Here is a 17,192-nt window from a genome sequence, read left to right on the forward strand (position 1 = left end):
GTCCAGCCCATGGTGTGCATTATCCTACAGTTCCTCCCTCTATCGCACCCTCAGCCACTTGGTGTGTCTCCTTATTTCTGCTCCTTTTGCCTGCCAGCATGTGCCTGATGACTGAATCCTGCCCACCCAAATGTCAAGAGCCTACCAGAGATGGCTTATTCTCCTCCACTCTCCTCAATGCATGTGGGTATGTGTGTTTGGAGATGACTGGAAAAGCACAGTGGCTACCCATTAAACTGACTTAGGGGTCACACTAGAGAGGAAGACCACGAAGAAAACTGAGTTCCAGCCTGACAGCAGAAGGGCAGAGCTTTCTGGGCTACTGGCTCTAAGGGCAATGCATGTATCTGCTGATTTAAAATAATAATAACAATAATGGCTTTGGGTTTCCTTAGGTTATCCTCCAACCCAAAGAAACCAGTGGGCAGACATGTATACATGGAGTGGACTGGGTCAGCTCTTTGGCTTCCTAGCATGTTCTGCCATCTCTTTTTTTCTGATGACAGAACAAGCCCTTGCCCACAGGATAAAAACCTGATGCCAGCCTGGCCCCCTGGAGTCCTTCTAGGACCCTGGAAGAGAGCTGTTCTCTTTCTCTTTGTTTTGTTAATTTTAAGCTGCTTCCTTGCCATGCAAAGAGAGAAAGCTCAAGCAAAGACCAGCATAGGCAGAGAGCCGGTAGAGCGGCCTGGGTCCTTGCATCCTGTGAAGCATCACAGTTATCCTTCTCTGCACATGGGCCAGTGCATTCCTGTTCTGCTTAAACAAGCTTAAGTTGTTCCTTTGAATCAATACAATATAAGATATTTTAAACCTCTCTCTACTTTAAACTATCCCTCTAGCTTAGCTGTTCTTTTTGAAAGTTATTTGCAACAAACAATTCAAGTTTGAGATTTGGGAGGGCAGAATGCCCATATTCTGTGTTGATTGAAAGGAGATTCCTGGGCCTTAGGTCCCTGCTTTGGTTGAGAAGTTGTGATGATAATTAAAGAGCCTGCGTAGATTCTCACTTAGAGGCAGGGCTCTGCTTTGAGTTGGGTCGGGGTGCCAACAGGCTGCTCTGGATTTATCCAAAGTCCTTATCAGGGTACCGGATGGGGCATTCAATGAAGTTTGCACCATAAAGCCCTAAGAACTCCAGGCTTGAAGATTCTCTGCAAAAAGTGTTACCATAGCCAGTCATTTTGGTTTGCCATAACTGATAAGGGCTTATCTTTCTGACAGCACTTACCAACCTGGTTCCTCTGATTTTTGAGTCATGTCCTAGAAAAAGAGCTGAGCCCAAGGAACTACAGCTTGGAGGATATATCTGATCTATCTGCGATGGCAGGAAAGCGTGCATCTAGTTGATCTAAAAACTAGATGGCATTATTGAGGAGTTGGACAGGAGGTCTTAGGAACAACCCCGTTTTATACTTTTTAAAAATAGGAATTTACTTAAAGGCAACTTCCATCTGCTCTCATTCTGGCAGAGGTATTGTGATAAAGGCTTTCAGGAATGTCAACAGCTCAGGATTGGCATTAGCTCATAGATAATTCCCGTCTACTAAATTAAAGTCTATGAGAGATTGATGCATGCACCAGAGTCTTGAATTATTAGGCAAGGATCTTGCTAAAGCTGGACATGGGAAGGTTGCTATGAAACTCATTTCAAAGGCTATGTAGGCCAACTCACCTCTGGGAAACCAATGCTTATTATTAAACCAATGCAACTGCTCAAAAACTAAAACTCCATCACTATCTAAGTTCCCCATCATGGTGTGTGAAATCATTTCCAGAAAACTTTTCAAAAGATACCAAATAAAAGGCATCACAGGCCGGGCACGGTGGCTCATGCCTGTAATCCCAGCACTTTGGGAGGCCCAGGCTGGTGGATCACCTGAGGTCAGGAGTTTGAGACCAGCCTGGCCAGCATGGTGAAACCCCATCTCTACTAGAAAAATACAAAAATTAGCCGGGTGTGGTGGTGCGCACCTGTAATCCCAGCTACTTGGGAGGCTGAGCCAGGAGAACCTGGCAGGCGGAGGTTGCAGTGAGCCGAGATCACGCCATTGCACTGCAGCCCAGGTGACAGAGTGAGACTCCATCTCAAAAAAAATAAATAAATAAAAATAAAAATAAAAAAAGCCATCACGAAAAGACATTTCTTTATCAGGTCAGCAAATTGATTGCTGGTTTCAATCTCTCAAGAAGTCAGATTCTCTTCAGACACTCCTTTGTGTTTCTTTACAATGTAATCAGTCATTCCAGGGTCAGCTATGAGGCACACTCCCCTGGCCTCCCTCATAAGCAATTTAATTGCAAAGGGTTAGCATACTATTTCTTCTCTGCTATTCTCAGAATTCTCAATTATGAAAACAAAAACAATAATTAAAAAGTTCTTCCAGCTGATTTTTTTTTTTTTTTTTGAGACAGAGTCTCACTTAAACTCTGCTGCCCAGGCTGCAGTGCAGTGGTGCAATCTCTGCTCACTGCAACCTCTGCCTCCCACGTTCAACCAATTCTGCTGCCTTCCCCCCTGATCCCCGAGTAGCTGGGATTAGAGGTGTGCACCACCACGTCCGGCTAACTTTTGTATTTTTAGTAGATGGGGTTTCGCCATGTTGGCCAGGCTGGTCTCGAACTCCTGACCTCAAGTGAATCGCCCGCTTGGGCCTCCCAAAGTGCTGGGATTACGGGCGTGAGCCACTGCGCCTAGCCCCACGTGCATTTTTTTTTTAAGGGAGGCAGGAAAGAAGGCATTTGGGCCTCTTATCTGCAATTTTCTTCCGTGTAAACTTATGTGAAGGATCTGGAGTGGGACTTGGTGGCTTCAAGCCCTGGCTCCACTTCTTGATGGCTGCGCGACCTGGGTTAAGTCACGCAACCTCTCTGAATCCTAGTTTATTCATCTGCAAACAGGTCAATAATAGCACGAGATTCGCAGCGCGAGTGGAGCTCAAAGTGCAGGGTTGTCCCTGGTGAACCTATCACTTTTATATTTATCCTTTGATGAAGCCAGTACAATTCCTACCTGGTTAACTAGATACATCCCACCTCTTCCCTCGAGTTCGCCCTTCCCCCCGCCTCGTGAAGTCCTTGTTCTCTTAGCTGTCTTGAAAATCCTATGCATCAGCATGTAGGAAAGGGCGCGCCAGGCGGGGGAAGCCACCCCCGCCCGAGCGCCTCCGGCTTCCCTTATAAAGGGAGCGCCCCCTTCGCGACCGCAAGCGCGCCCAGGAAGACCACAGAGCCGCCGGTGCGCGGCGAGGTGGCGATACGCCCGGGCTCGGCCTGCGGGTGGTGGCCCAAGCGTCCGCCTCGCTGGCCTGGCAGGCGCGACTATGCGTGCGCAGCCGAGGGTGGTGGCGGCCGGCACCCCACGCCAAGGGTGGTGGTGGCCGGCACCCCACCCTCGGCCGCCGCCTCCGCGTGTCAGGTGCCGTGAGAAGCGCGGGAGGGGCGGCCGCAGGCAGCGCCCAGGGATATGACTGGAGCCGACTTTCCAGAAGCGGCGCACGCAAAGCCCAGCTCCGCACGCAAAGGGGAGGCGACAGCAGAAACTTTTCAACCCGATAAAGTTCGCCGGAGCGCGGAGATTCGCCTCCTCCCGCCACTCTCCGCCCCGCTCGGGTCCCGCCCCGCTAGCTCCCCCAGGCCCCCCCAGTCGCCCCAGCTTGGCTCCCCGCCCTGCGCCAACGGCTTCCATCGCAGCCTGGGCGGCCCCGCGCCCACCAGCGGGCGGCGCCACCTGGAGTGGCCTCTACGCGGGAAATCTCAGGGCCAGCTGCGCCCCAGGAGCCTTTGTGTGCCCAAGCACTGTCGGGGCCCCGGGGCGGGGGAGCGGCTACTTTTAGGGATTCTCGATCTCGCCGCAAGAACTGGAAAAAATTTAGCACGCCAAAGAGCCTCCACTGAGGTGGCAATTTGTTTGCGAGAACCTAAGATAAAATTTAAACAACCAACCAGGGGCGCTGTGAGGCAAACCGCTGCCACTACACTGGCTTTCCGGGAAGCAAGCTCAAGTCGCGGAGAGGGAAGGGAGGTCGTGCGCTCGGGGCGGGGCGCGCTCCCAAGTCGAGCGCAGCGGCCGGGGCAGGTTGTACCGAGCGTGGTTCTGGGGACACCGTGCGGCCTCGATTGGAGGTGGCTGTGATGAAGCGCGGTTACCGCACAATGGAAACGTGGGCACCTCCGCTCCCATGAAAGCCTGCTGGTAGAGCTCGGAGGCCAGCCGGTGCGCCTGGACGGGAGTCCGGGTCAAAGCGGCCTGGTGTGCGGCGCGCCCCGCCCCCCGCAGGCCCCGCCCTGCCAGGTCGCGCTGCCCTCCTTCTACCCAGTCCTTAAAACCCGGAGGAGCGGGATGGCGCGCTTTGACTCTGGAGTGGGAGTGGGAGCGAGCGCTTCTGCGACGCCAGTTGTGAGAGCCGCAAGGGCATGGGAATTGACGCCACTCACCGACCCCCAGTCTCAATCTCAACGCTGTGAGGAAACCTCGACTTTGCCAGTTCCCCAAGTGCAGCGGGGCTCGGCGAGCGAGGCACCTTTCTTCGTCCCCATCCCAATCCAAGCGCTCCTGGCACTGACGACGCCAAGAGACTCGAGTGGGAGTTAAAGCTTCCAGTGAGGGCAGCAGGTGTCCAGGCCGGGCCTGCGGGTTCCTGTTGACGTCTTGCCCTAGGCAAAGGTCCCAGTTCCTTCTCGGAGCCGGCTGTCCCGCGCCACTGGAAACCGCACCTCCCCGCAGGTCAGTCTGTCTGCCGAGCCGCTGCCCGGCGACCTCTTCAGATGGATTATTGCAGGTAGCGGGTGGCGTGGTAGGTACTTTAAAGGAAATCAAGCGCCACCGCCTCGATGCCCGCAGCGTTGTCCCCAAATTACAGGAACCGTTACGCGCCTTGCGGGGAGGGGAAGGGTTTGGCGCTGGGTTACAGCGAGGTGGAAACACGCCCCTTCTCTTCTCCAAGGGAGAGTGGGTTGGGGATGGGAAGGGGCGTCTTCGGCCATTTCTCCAGAGAGTCAGCTCCGACCTCTCCACCCAACGGCACTCAGTCCCCAGAGGCTGAGGTAGGGGCGTGGGGCGCCCGCTCCTGTCTCTGCACCCCTGAGTGTCACGCCTTCTCCTTTCTGTCCCCAGCATGGGCACCAGCCTCAGCCCGAACGACCCTTGGCCGCTAAACCCGCTGTCCATCCAGCAGACCACGCTCCTGCTACTCCTGTCGGTGCTGGCCACTGTGCATGTGGGCCAGCGGCTGCTGAGGCAACGGAGGCGGCAGCTCGGGTCCGCGCCCCCGGGCCCGTTTGCGTGGCCACTGATCGGAAACGCGGCGGCGGTGGGCCAGGCGGCTCACCTCTCGTTCGCTCGCCTGGCGCGGCGCTACGGCGACGTTTTCCAGATCCGCCTGGGCAGCTGCCCCATAGTGGTGCTGAATGGCGAGCGCGCCATCCACCAGGCCCTGGTGCAGCAGGGCTCGGCCTTCGCCGACCGGCCGTCCTTCGCCTCCTTCCGTGTGGTGTCCGGCGGCCGCAGCATGGCTTTCGGCCACTACTCGGAGCACTGGAAGGTGCAGCGGCGCGCAGCCCACAGCATGATGCGCAACTTCTTCACGCGCCAGCCGCGCAGCCGCCAAGTCCTCGAGGGCCACGTGCTGAGCGAGGCGCGCGAGCTGGTGGCGCTGCTGGTGCGCGGCAGCGCGGACGGCGCCTTCCTCGACCCGAGGCCGCTGACCGTCGTGGCCGTGGCCAACGTCATGAGTGCCGTGTGTTTCGGCTGCCGCTACAGCCACGACGACCCCGAGTTCCGTGAGCTGCTCAGCCACAACGAAGAGTTCGGGCGCACGGTGGGCGCGGGCAGCCTGGTGGACGTTATGCCCTGGCTGCAGTACTTCCCCAACCCGGTGCGCACCGTTTTCCGCGAATTCGAGCAGCTCAACCGCAACTTCAGCAACTTCATCCTGGACAAGTTCTTGAGGCACTGCGAAAGCCTTCGGCCCGGGGCCGCCCCCCGCGACATGATGGACGCCTTTATCCTCTCTGCGGAAAAGAAGGCGGCCGGGGACTCGGACGATGGTGGCGCGCGGCTGGATTTGGAGAACGTACCGGCCACTGTCACTGACATCTTCGGCGCCAGCCAGGACACCCTGTCCACCGCGCTGCAGTGGCTGCTCCTCCTCTTCACCAGGTAAAGCCTCTGGGAGGCGTGGGCCAGGTCTTTTCTCCTCTGAAAAAGGCGGAGTAGAGACAGAATATGCTGAGTTTGCAAGCAGCGCCCCGGGTTTGGGGTTTCGCTCCAGGTCCCCACCCCTCAAAACCAAGATCGCGTCGGTAAAGGGACTGACAGTGAGGGCTGAGACACGCGCACGCGCCCCACCCAGCGGTGCCCCGACCCCTCCGGTCTCCTATCTTGTCTCTATCCTCCCCTCCCCTGCTTGCGAGTGAGAACACATTTGCAAAGACCCCTCCACCCCCTCGGAAAAACAAGAGTTTTTAAGTGCTTGGAGATGAGCCCTGATATCTCTCTCCCTGGCGCAGTACAAGCAGAACTGGAATAGTTCCGAAAGAAAAGGTAATGTCATAAATATGTTAAACACAGCAGCCTCTCCTAGGCTAGTCCTCGGCGTGGATCCGAGGCCGCCCAGCCCTGGCGCTAAAAGCGGGCCGCCCGTCAGGGCTTTGTTCCAGGCCAAGGAAGCCCATGGAGGCCGGGCCAGCCGACAGGTAACCCGCACAGAAACTTTCAGAAGGCGGCCACAACTAGAGGGCAGTGCTAGGTTTATAAAACCTCCGCACTAGGAGTTTGAGAAATGCCGGGGTAGAAGACAAGAAGCAGTCACTTTTGCGAGTGCAGAGTAGCATTCAGAAAGGCAGATGGGATATCCAGGAGGCGCCTGCAGACGTTTCTGGCCCCTGCGCTTGGCTCAGTTAGCGGACCCCCTGATGCCCACGCTGGTCTCTACTAAGCACGGATTCAACAGGTCCCTGGTGTCGGGTTGCCAGATTTGGCAAAAGAAAAGTAAGTTTTACACGCGAATACTTACACTAAAAGATTAGCCCTTGTTGATCTGAAATCCATATTTAACTGGGCGGCCTGTAGTATTTACTGTGGAAACACTATCCCTAGGGGCAAATGTTTCGGAAGGCAAATCTTCATTGCCGAAGAGACCAGAAATCCTGGTTTTGTGTCATTTCTTGGAGCACAAGTGAGCAGTTGGAGATGCTGAATCTGCAGGCGCCACAGAAAGGTGTTTGGAAGGCAGAGAATGACTCTTTTCTTATTAAAATCCACTGCAATCTATATTTCCTTAGATACTGTACAGCTACCTTCACAAACTAAAAGTTTCTGTATACTTAAAATGGCTTTTTAGTATTAAAATCATAGAAACACCCATGGTGGGTGAGGGAGAGGCAGAAATCGAATAAAGAAAAGTCAACCAGAGATCAGGGGAAAGGAAGTCCCGGAATAGGTTCCATAGGTTTTTGTGCATCCCCAAGACAGGCATTTTAACTTTTGAAACGGCCTTTGTTTTTCATTAGAACCACAATAGTTCTCCGAGTACTCCAATTAGGCGGCAAAAAGAAATAAAACAATTTGGAGGTCACTTTCAATTCAATATGCTGATACTTTTTTTTCCTTTTTAGTGAAAAGACAGTATGACAGGGCTTGGCAAATTACACGATCTGTTTTTGTATATAGGTTTTATTGACGCAGTCATGCCCATTCATTTATACATTGTCTATGGCTGCGTTCACTCTACAACACAAGGCAGAGCAGAGTAGTGCAACAAAGAGGGTTTGGTCCACAAAGTCTAAAATAGATACTCTCTGGCTCTCCCCACCATACATGTTTCTATGAAAAAAGCTGGCAGACTCCTGCAATATAATGTTGAAGAAGCGATTCTAAAAATAACTCCATTTCATCACATACGTGTATACTTTTTTTTCGGAGTTGCAAACAATCAGTTACATGTTTTTTGACTTCTAACACTTTGACTCAAGGTAGTGGACATTTCTAATCTTTTAATATTTATTTTGGTAATTTTTGATGGCTACATAGTATTTTGCCATGATTATGTATAGTTATATATAATCATTTATTGAACTTTAATGTTGGTCATTGGCCTTGATTTCATTTTTAAAATTTTTATTTTAATTTTATGTATTTACTTACCTCAGAGACAGGGTCTCACTACCTTGCCCAGGCTGGTCCCAAACTCCTGGGCTCAAGCAGTTCTCCCGCCGCTGTCTGGCAGGTAGCTGGGGCTACAGGCGTGTACCACCATGCCTGGCTAATTTTTAGAATTTTAGGTCCTGTTGTGGTTACATATTTTTGTATCTCTTAAATTATTTTCTGAAAATACATTTCTGGGCATGGATTACTGGGTTTAAAATGAGGCGGGAAGAGGTTACCTTCATGTCTCTTGCCTTGTACTAAGATTTTGTTTTTTAAAAAGATTGTATCAGTTTGTATCATCAACAGTGAATAAGTACTACAGTTTGTACCATAATTTTATGAACATTGGGTATTTGCTTTTAAATTAAAAAAATACAGTATGTAGCTTTATCCATCAGGACACCAATTATCTTTGTATAAAATGAGAACAGCATGTCTGTTGGAATTGTCCAGGGAAATGAGGGAGAAAAAAATTTACTTTCACATTGTAACTTTCGTGGGCCCTGGGTGCTTTTGCCTTTGTAGATTCCTTATACTATAAAAAAATTAAAAATTAAATTTCATGACTACCCTGATATAAAGATGAATGCATTAAAATGATGTATGAAAATATTTTCTTCTACCTAAAAGTGAGTTTTTTTAGGTCTGAAGATTGTAAAAGACGTAAAAATATTTTCATGGGCCCCTAAAAAGTGTTGTGAGCCCTAGGCACTGTCCCTGCAGTACCCAATGGAAAAGTCGGCCTTATCCACTATTATGCTTTTTGAGGCTGGGAAAACTTAAGAGTTTTTTGACTTATAATGGGAAAGACAGCATTAGTCATGCAAGGCCTATTACAGGAAATATAATTCTTAAAGTCCATCTTCTAATTTAGTGAGAAATTAGGAAGCTGTTTTAGATTTTTTTCCCAGAAATATTAATTTAGTCACTGAGCTAGATAGCCTATTTAAGGAAAAGTGGAATTAAAATAAATTATAATGTGCTTTCTAGATGAAATAAGAATTTTGCTCACTTGCTTTTCTCTCTCCACATTAAACACCAAACAGGTATCCTGATGTGCAGACTCGAGTGCAGGCAGAATTGGATCAGGTCGTGGGGAGGGACCGTCTGCCTTGTATGGGTGACCAGCCCAACCTGCCCTATGTCCTGGCCTTCCTTTATGAAGCCATGCGCTTCTCCAGCTTTGTGCCTGTCACTATTCCTCATGCCACCACTGCCAACACCTCTGTCTTGGGCTACCACATTCCCAAGGACACTGTGGTTTTTGTCAACCAGTGGTCTGTGAATCATGACCCAGTGAAGTGGCCTAACCCGGAGAACTTTGATCCAGCTCGATTCTTGGACAAGGACGGCTTCATCAACAAGGACCTGACCAGCAGAGTGATGATTTTTTCAGTGGGCAAAAGGCGGTGCATCGGCGAAGAACTTTCTAAGATGCAGCTTTTTCTCTTCATCTCCATCCTGGCTCACCAGTGCAATTTCAGGGCCAACCCAAATGAGCCTGCGAAAATGAATTTCAGTTATGGTCTAACCATTAAACCCAAGTCATTTAAAGTCAATGTCACTCTCAGAGAGTCCATGGAGCTCCTTGATAGTGCTGTCCAAAAGTTACAAGCCAAGGAAACTTGCCAATAAGAAGCAAGAGGCAAGCTGAAATTTTAGAAATATTCACATCTTCGGAGATGAGGAGTAAAATTCAGTTTTTGTCCAGTTCCTCTTTTGTGCTGCTTCTCAATTAGCGTTTAAGGTGAGCATAAATCAACTGTCCATCAGGTGAGGTGTGCTCCATACCCAGCGGTTCTTCATGAGTAGTGGGCTATGCAGGAGCTTCTGGGAGATTTTTTTTAGTCAAAGACTTAAAGGGCCCAATGAATTATTATATACATACTGCATCTTGGTTATTTCTGAAGGTAGCATTCTTTGGAGTTAAAATGCACATACAGACACATACACCCAAACACTTACACCAAACTATTGAATAAAGAAGTATTTTGGTAACCAGGCCATTTTTGGTGGGAATACAAGATTGGTCTCTCATATGCAGAAATAGACAAAAAGTATATATTAAACAAAGTTTCAGAGTATACTGTTGAAGAGACAGAGACAAGTAATTTCAGTGTAAAGTGTGTGATTGAAGGTGATAAGGGAAAAGATAAAGACCAGAAATTCCCTTTTCACCTTTTCAGGAAAATAACTTAGACTCTAGTATTTATGGGTGGATTTATCCTTTTGCCTTCTGGTATACTTCCTTACTTTTAAGGATAAATCATAAAGTCAGTTGCTCAAAAAGAAATCAATAGTTGAATTAGTGAGTATAGTGGGGTTCCATGATTTATCATGAATTTTAAAGTATGCATTATTAAATTGTAAAACTCCAAGGTGATGTTGTACCTCTTTTGCTTGCCAAAGTACAGAATTTGAATTATCAGCAAAGAAAAAAAAAAAAGCCAGCCAAGCTTTAAATTAGGTGACCGTAATGTACTGATTTCAGTAAGTCTCATAGGTTAAAAAAAAAAGTCACCAAATAGTGTGAAATATATTACTTAACTGTCCGTAAGCAGTATATTAGTATTATCTTGTTCAGGAAAAGGTTGAATAATATATGCCTTGTATAATATTGAAAATTGAAAAGTACAACCAATGCAACCAAGTGTGCTAAAAATGAGCTTGATTAAATCAACCACCTATTTTTGACATGGAAATGAAGCAGGGTTTTCTTCACTCAAATTTTGGTGAATCTCAAAATTAGATCCTAAGATGTGTTCTTATTTTTATAACATCTTTATTGAAATTCTATTTATAATACAGAATCTTGTTTTGAAAATAACCTAATTAATATATTAAAATTCCAAATTCATGGCATGCTTAAATTTTAACTAAATTTTAAAGCCATTCTGATTATTGAGTTCCAGTTGAAGTTAGTGGAAATCTGAACATTCTCCTGTGGAAGGCAGAGAAATCTAAGCTGTGTCTGCCCAATGAATAATGGAAAATGCCATGAATTACCTGGATGTTCTTTTTACGAGGTGACAAGAGTTGGGGACAGAACTCCCATTACAACTGACCAAGTTTCTCTTCTAGATGATTTTTTGAAAGTTAACATTAATGTCTGCTTTTTGGAAAGTCAGAATCAGAAGATAGTCTTGGAAGCTGTTTGGAAAAGACAGTGGAGATGAGGTCAGTTGTGTTTTTTAAGATGGCAATTACTTTGGTAGCTGGGAAAGCATAAAGCTCAAATGAAATGTATGCATTCACATTTAGAAAAGTGAATTGAAGTTTCAAGTTTTAAAGTTCATTGCAATTAAACTTCCAAAGAAAGTTCTACAGTGTCCTAAGTGCTAAGTGCTTATTACATTTTATTAAGCTTTTTGGAATCTTTGTACCAAAATTTTTTAAAAGGGAGTTTATGATAGTTGTGTGTATGTGTGTGTGGGGTGGGGGGATGGTAAGAGAAAAGAGAGAAACACTGAAAAGAAGGAAAGATAGTTAAACATTTTCCCACTCATTCTGAATTAATTAATTTGGAGCACAAAATTCAAAGCATGGACATTTAGAAGAAAGATGTTTGGCATAGCAGAGTTAAATCTCAAATAGGCTATTAAAAAAGTCTACAACATAGCAGATCTGTTTTGTGGTTTGGAATATTAAAAAACTTCATGTAATTTTATTTTAAAATTTCATAGCTGTACTTCTTGAATATAAAAAATCATGCCAGTATTTTTAAAGGCTTTAGAGTCAACTACACAAAGCAGGCTTGCCCAGTACATTTAAATTTTTTGGCACTTGCCATTCCAAAATATTATGCCCCACCAAGGCTGAGACAGTGAATTTGGGCTGCTGTAGCCTATTTTTTTTAGATTGAGAAATGTGTAGCAGCAAAAATAATCATGAACCAATCTGGATGCCTCATTATGTCAACCAGGTCCAGATGTGCTATAATCTGTTTTTACGTATGTAGGCCCAGTTGTCATCAGATGCTTGCGGCAAAAGGAAAGCTGTGTTTATATAGAAGAAAGTAAGGTGCTTGGAGTTTACCTGGCTTATTTAATATGCTTATAACCTAGTTAAAGAAAGGAAAAGAAAACAAAAAACGAATAAAAATAACTGAATTTGGAGGCTGGAGTAATCAGATTACTGCTTTAATCAGAAAGCCTCATTGTGTTTCTACCGGAGAGAGAATGTATTTGCTGACAACCATTAAAGTCAGAAGTTTTACTCCAGTTTATTGCATTAAAGTACAATGTTTATTAAATGCTTCATTTGTATGTCAAAGCTTTGACTCTATAAGCAAATTGCTTTTTTCCAAAACAAAAAGATGTCTCAGGTTTGTTTTGTGAATTTTCTAAAAGCTTTCATGTCCCAGAACTTAGCCTTTACCTGTGAAGTATTACTACAGCCTTAATATTTTCCTAGTAGATCTATATTAGATCAAATAGTTGCAGAGCAGTATATGTTAATTTGTGTGTTTTTAGCTGTGACACAACTGTGTGATTAAAAGGTATACTTTAGTAGACATTTATAACTCAAGGATACCTTCTTATTTAATCTTTTCTTATTTTTGTACTTTATCATGAATGCTTTTAGTGTGTGCATAATAGCTACAGTGCATAGTTGTAGCCAAAGTACATTCTGGGGAAACAACATTTATATGTAGCCTTTACTGTTTGATATACCAAATTAAAAAAAAAATTGTATCTCATTACTTATACTGGGACACCATTACCAAAATAATAAAAGTCACTTTCATAATCTTGTTATGAAGTTTTATGTTGTAGCAAATATAGTCTAATGTATTACTTTATTTCAACTATTACTATGGATTATTCAATTAAAATATTGCACTGTAAACATTTTATTTGTCCATTCTACATTTCAGGCCGAGGCCACATGCTTTTTTTTCCCGTAGGTTTTCATCAACCAAATTTCTAATCTCTATATTTTTGAATTTCTAAGAACCAGCACGGAGGTTACATTTCAATCGAACAATCAAGCCAAATGAGAATTAATTTGCAATGTTGAAAGATTGAATAGATTGCGACTTTAAGTTGCTGATCGATTTCTGCTTCATCTAAAGAATGCAGTACACATTTTTCTTCCTCAGCCGCATACCAGTCCTTTCTCTATTTTCTTCTTTCATTTTTTTAAAGGTACATGTGCCTTAATAAGTGCAATTAATGTCCAATAAAATAAGATGGGTACAAGTATTCTGTCATGTACTATGTGGAAATATTTTATTGCCAATCTTTTTACTTGGTAAAAAGACTTGACTTCACAGGGCCTAGGTCATGACTCTCCAGGCCTTCACTGTGCCACACTCACAGATGACAGGGCTTGCGGTACCAAAGGCTCTTTATCTTCCAGACTACAGCTCCTATTACTGTGAAAACAGGAAAAGAAGTAAAAATTGCACAAAATGGCATTGAAACTTTGGCGTGGGAACCTCACTTTAGCAGCCAGAAGGTATGGCTATGGAGTGGTTTAAGAGAATACTCACTAGTTTTCCAGATGTATGACAGTAGGATCTTGGAAATGTCAGGACAGTTAAGAATAAGTGAAGGAAATATTTTCATGGGAAAAATATTCCTTTAAATAATTATAATTGGGGCCAGTTTTTGCACAACTGTCTAGCAGAGTTGGATTCTACCCAATCAATCCAACAGAGTATAAGACCGGAGTACACGGTGGGAAATGAATGCAGCTTTGGACATAAGTAAGACAGGCGTGGTTGTTAGAAACTCACAGAGGTTGTTTCTTCAACCTCAACGCCAGTCTGTTTTTCTGCACCAGTGCAACAGAAGTTCACTGGCTGTTAACTCTCCGTTTTTTGGCTCAGTGACTCTCACATGCTCTCTGCTCTCCAGTTTCAGTCTATTAGTTATAAATCTCAGAAAGGGAAAACGAAAGAAGAAAAAAATTAAATATATTCAAATACATTTAAAAGCAATTTTTTTAACTTGGAATTATGGAGGAAAATAATCTAGTTTACATAGGTATGGACACGCTATGGGTAACAGCTCATGCTTGTAGCACCTCTGCTAAGCGACATACAGGCTTTGAGGACAAATGCTGTGCTCTTCATGCACACTTTTCAACATGTGTCAGATATGGAGGGAAGACATGGAACTAAAATATGTTGAGCACTTACAATTTTTGCATCACTGTGCTAAACTCTAATGCATTATTGCCCAACAGTCTTCAGAGGGATGCGATAAAGTAATGGGCCAAAATTATATATTTAGAAGTATTCTCATCCAGATTTTCCCTGGAGATGAACTAATTCAAAGCCCATTATCTTTGTACCCTAGTTTGTCCCTTCCCAGTGTGCCTGTGTTTGGATTTATAGGGTAGTCCGTCTATTTTTTTAGGCCATAAGATCCTGGGAGTTTCGCAAGCAATTTACTTCCTTTGTCTAAGGCACACTGCACACTACAGTCAGGGAGTAACTGACATTGTGCGGGAATCCTCACCACACTGCTCTCTTCTGAGAAAAGCCCCTTTAAACTGTTCTTTAGGCAAAACCAAAAGCCAAACAAACAAGCAGTCATGCTTTGTCTTATAATCCTAAAACATCTGTCCTAGAAGCTGTCTGGACCAAGGATCCTTGTTGGAGCCAGGGCCATCCTTAGGCTGGTCCAGTTTCCTGGGACATGGCCTGTCCATCTGATAGCCATGCATCACCTAAGTGTTGGTGTATGTGGCTCATCAGAACCCTTCTGTCTCTCAGAGCCCGTGAGCACTGGCCAGAGGGAGAGAGAAGAACCAAGGCACGAAACAAGCTTTTTTGATGGGAATCTTGCCTTTGCAAACAGAATGACTGGACCTACCAGAACTAGTTTTGAATCATTTGAGGCCCCTTCAGGTGAGACAATGTTATACAGCAGAAGCCTAACAGCACTGAGATCCCTTTGGGTCAGAGCTAAGAGTCATTGAGCAAGCCCGAAAAATCAGCCAGCCTCTTTCTTTTTCTTTTTTTTTTTTTAAATTTATTCCTATTTCCTTACATTTGTTTCTCTCAATGGATAAGTATTACAATACGCTTAATATGCACTTTTTGTTTGTGTGTTCCAGCAAAATTTGTATTATTGTTTTGAATATATATGTTTTACTTTATGTAAGTGCTGTACATATCTCATCCTGTTGCTTAATCTTTTCTCAGCTCCATCCCTGTGTAATTCCATAGCTTATAGCTGCTGCCTAGTATTCCATGGTACTTATCCACCACATTTTTTCTATCCACTCTCTTGGGAATAGATACCTGGATAACTTCCAACTTTATGAGCCCCTAAATGATGCAGCAAGGAACAGCTTGGTATGTGTTTACTTGCCCTCCTATGTAAACTTTGTAATGCATGCCATACGCATGATTAGAAGTGTTGGGTCAGCAAGTGAGTGTGTTATGTAATTTAAATATTGCATGTTCTCCAGAATGCCAAATCTGTCCACACTCCCATCAGCTGTGCATAAGGGGAAGCTGTACCCACTTCCCCACCAACACATGGCATGACCTCTTTACTTTTAAATGAAATATATCCTCTTGGGAGAGAGATGCATTACATAGATTTTTTTTTTTAATGAGGAAAAAGACATCTACCCTCATTTTTCAATACTTCCCATAGTCATATTTGTGTTTACATCATATCTCCGCTATTCGATGGTATATTCATTGAAAAGCAGGGACTAAGTCCCAACAATTTTGTTATGGAATCATATTGTATATACAGAAGCACGGGTGAAAAAAGGGGAGTGAGTTTTGTCGCGCCTGCTTCTCAGCACTGATGATCTCTTCACCTTCTCCATGACTCAGTTTTCAATTGGTACTCTTGAAGTCTAACCTGTTTCTTTCTTTCTTTCTTTCTTTCTTCTTTTTTTTTTTTTTTTGAGATGGAGTCTCACTCTGTCACCCAGGCTGGAGTGCCATGGTGCGATCTCTGCTCACTGCAACCTCCGCCTCCCAGGTTCAAGTGATTCTCCTGTCTCAGCCCCCCGAGTAGCTGGGACTACAGGCATACGCCACCATATCCGGCTAATTTTTGTATTTTTAGTAGAGACGAGGTTTCACCATGTTGGTTAGGCTAGTCTCGAACTCCTGATCTATCCGCCTCGGCCTCCCAAAGTACTGGGATTATAGGTGTGAACCACTGCACCCGGCCCCTAATCTCAGTTTCTTCTCTTTGCTTACAAATTGAGCTTATTCAAGGTTTTTAGGTTTCTGCTTAGTCACTATGAAGAAAGCAGAAATGCCAACTCAATGGCTTCCAATTTTTTAAACCATAGCCTCACAGTATGCAATATATTTTACATGATTTAGTACATATCTCTGCATGTGATTGTGTGTACTTCATAGATATATATTTATGTATGTATATATACACACACACAAACAGGATTCACTATTGTTTTCTGTGATGGAATATATTTTTAAATTTTTTTCATAAGAAATGCAGCACAGTGAAATACTACTACAAACCTATCATAGTGGCTAAATTTTTTTAAAAAATGACAAAACTGGTAACATATACCAAGTACTGGGGAGGATGTGAAACTACTGGAACTTTCATACATTGCTTGGGAGAGTGCAAAATGCTACAGTATGAGAAGTGTCTGTTCATATCCTTCGCCCACTTTTTGATGGGGTTGTTTGTTTTTTTCTTGTAAATTTCTTTGAGTTCATTGTAGATTCTGGATATTAGCCCTTTGTCAGGTGAGTAGGTTGCAAAAATTTTCTCCCATTCTGTAGGTTGCCTGTTCACTCTGATGGTAGTTTCTTTTGCTGTGCAGGAGCTCTTTAGTTTAATTAGATCCCATTTGTCAATTTTGGCTTTTGTTGCCATTGCTTTTGGTGTTTTAGACATGAAGTCCTTGCCCATGCCTATGTCCTGAATGGTATTGCCTAGGTTTTCTTCTAGGGTTTTTATGGTTTTAGGTCTAACATTTAAGTCTTCAATCCATCTTGAATTAAAAACACATGAAAAAATGCTCATCATCACTGGCCATCAGAGAAATGCAAATCAAAACCACAATGAGATACCATCTCACACCAGTT

The 17,192-nt window shown here is 44.8% G+C and overlaps 2 protein-coding genes across 2 annotated transcripts in view; one reads left to right on the forward strand and one right to left on the reverse strand.

The window, feature by feature from the left end:
* The window catches only part of RMDN2 (regulator of microtubule dynamics 2), a 207,192-nt gene that overhangs the window by 50,430 nt on the left and 139,570 nt on the right, over nucleotides 1–17,192 (reverse strand). The gene's annotated exons all lie outside the window — the stretch shown is intronic.
* CYP1B1 (cytochrome P450 family 1 subfamily B member 1) lies at nucleotides 3,206–12,898 on the forward strand. The gene is made up of 3 exons (XM_001167556.6): nucleotides 3,206–4,726; nucleotides 5,117–6,160; nucleotides 9,196–12,898. The coding sequence occupies exons 2-3, from the start codon at nucleotides 5,118–5,120 to the stop codon at nucleotides 9,782–9,784; spliced, it is 1,632 nt and encodes a 543-aa protein (XP_001167556.1). The 5' UTR covers nucleotides 3,206–4,726; nucleotide 5,117; the 3' UTR covers nucleotides 9,785–12,898.

Source organism: Pan troglodytes, chromosome 12 (genome assembly GCF_028858775.2).
Source record: "Pan troglodytes isolate AG18354 chromosome 12, NHGRI_mPanTro3-v2.0_pri, whole genome shotgun sequence".
Classification (NCBI taxonomy): Eukaryota; Metazoa; Chordata; class Mammalia; order Primates; family Hominidae; genus Pan; species Pan troglodytes.